General features: G+C 39.8%; 1 protein-coding gene across 2 annotated transcripts in view; it reads left to right on the top strand.

Annotated features, from left to right (window-relative positions):
- Positions 1-1,207, top strand: part of LOC107091584 (chromosome unknown open reading frame, human C10orf107) — a 10,839-nt gene that overhangs the window by 7,251 nt on the left and 2,381 nt on the right. For both annotated transcript variants that reach the window (XM_015385589.1, XM_015385588.1), the window contains exon 4: positions 724-865. In XM_015385589.1, coding sequence (XP_015241075.1) covers positions 724-865 — 142 coding nt within the window. The remainder of the gene's footprint in view (positions 1-723; positions 866-1,207) is intronic.

Genomic DNA, 1,207 nt, shown 5'->3' with positions numbered 1-1,207 from the left:
GAGGTATGTCTGTTCTTAGCCTCACAGGCTTCAATCGAAGGTCTTGAGAGATAAGAATGAGTTCCACAGCCTCCTTCATGGCATGAAGGGGAGGACTGCTTTTGTTAGGAGATCCATCTGACCAGTGAAAGATATGTTAACCTGACAGTGAACGGCCCTGATGAACTCAAGTTGTTTTTCCTCCAAAGTGTGAGAAAGTTCTTTATGCAGGTGGTGGGTTGGTTCCCCTGGGGGGAGTGTGTGTTGGGATTTTTGTAGAGTATAAAAGTATGTACTGAACCTTGCCTGAGTCAGAGAGCCCTATCTCTCCTTCTGAGGACGTTAAATACAGTTCAACCTTATTTCTTGCAAGAAATGCCTCCATCTCAGCTATCTAACTCCACAGTGCTATAATGATGAAGTGGAAAACAGGAGCGGAGCTCCAAGGCGCATCAGGTCAGACCTCAGTTCAGAGAACTGTTCAGTGGAACAGATGCAGATATTCTTAAGAAGTAATTATGAAGACCAGTTTTCTGAGAGATGCTTCATTACTGGCTCAAGTAATCATAACTAAATATATAGATAAGATCTCGTAATTATGAGATAATCTGTCAGATTTCTTTTTCTCTGGTGAATGTAATATGCCTCCGTAGGTTTATGGATTTCAAATATCTTTCTTTCCTTGAGTTTGGTTAATTTCTCTAAAGCGTTTAATGTTATTGTGATTTTTTGGTCCTCTGCCAGAGAAACAGATGAGTTTAGTGGATAATTTGGTGGCATTCATGAGAGCCGTAGCTGTTGCCTGCCATCGTTCACCTGATAAAGGCGGCTCGTCGCTTCTGGACAAGAATGGAGTTGTTGCCCTGACAGACTATGTTACAAAGAGGTAAGTCTAGCAGATTTAAATGTCTAAACTGGACTCTGTATTGCTGCTATCTCCATGATCTACAGAGATAGTCACGAGAGTTATAGACTATTAACTGTACCCTAAAAACAGACAACCAACTACCTGCTTGACACTAAATAAAGATGATCAAGTATAAAAAAGAGGGATTTGAAACAATGATTGTTTAATTAATGTACCAATTACGACTGCATTTTAAATGGGAATTTAGTTTTTTTTTTTACATTGGGCCCTTGATTTTACGTTATTACATCATGTTCTAAAGATATTCCGTTAGGTTATATCCAAGTTACGTCTTCCTATGGGCAACGACTTGAAGGCACA

This window comes from Cyprinodon variegatus, unplaced genomic scaffold, assembly GCF_000732505.1.
Source record: "Cyprinodon variegatus isolate N-32 unplaced genomic scaffold, C_variegatus-1.0 Scaffold344, whole genome shotgun sequence".
Lineage (NCBI taxonomy): Eukaryota > Metazoa > Chordata > Actinopteri > Cyprinodontiformes > Cyprinodontidae > Cyprinodon > Cyprinodon variegatus.
This window is presented reverse-complemented; position numbering and strand designations above follow the sequence as displayed.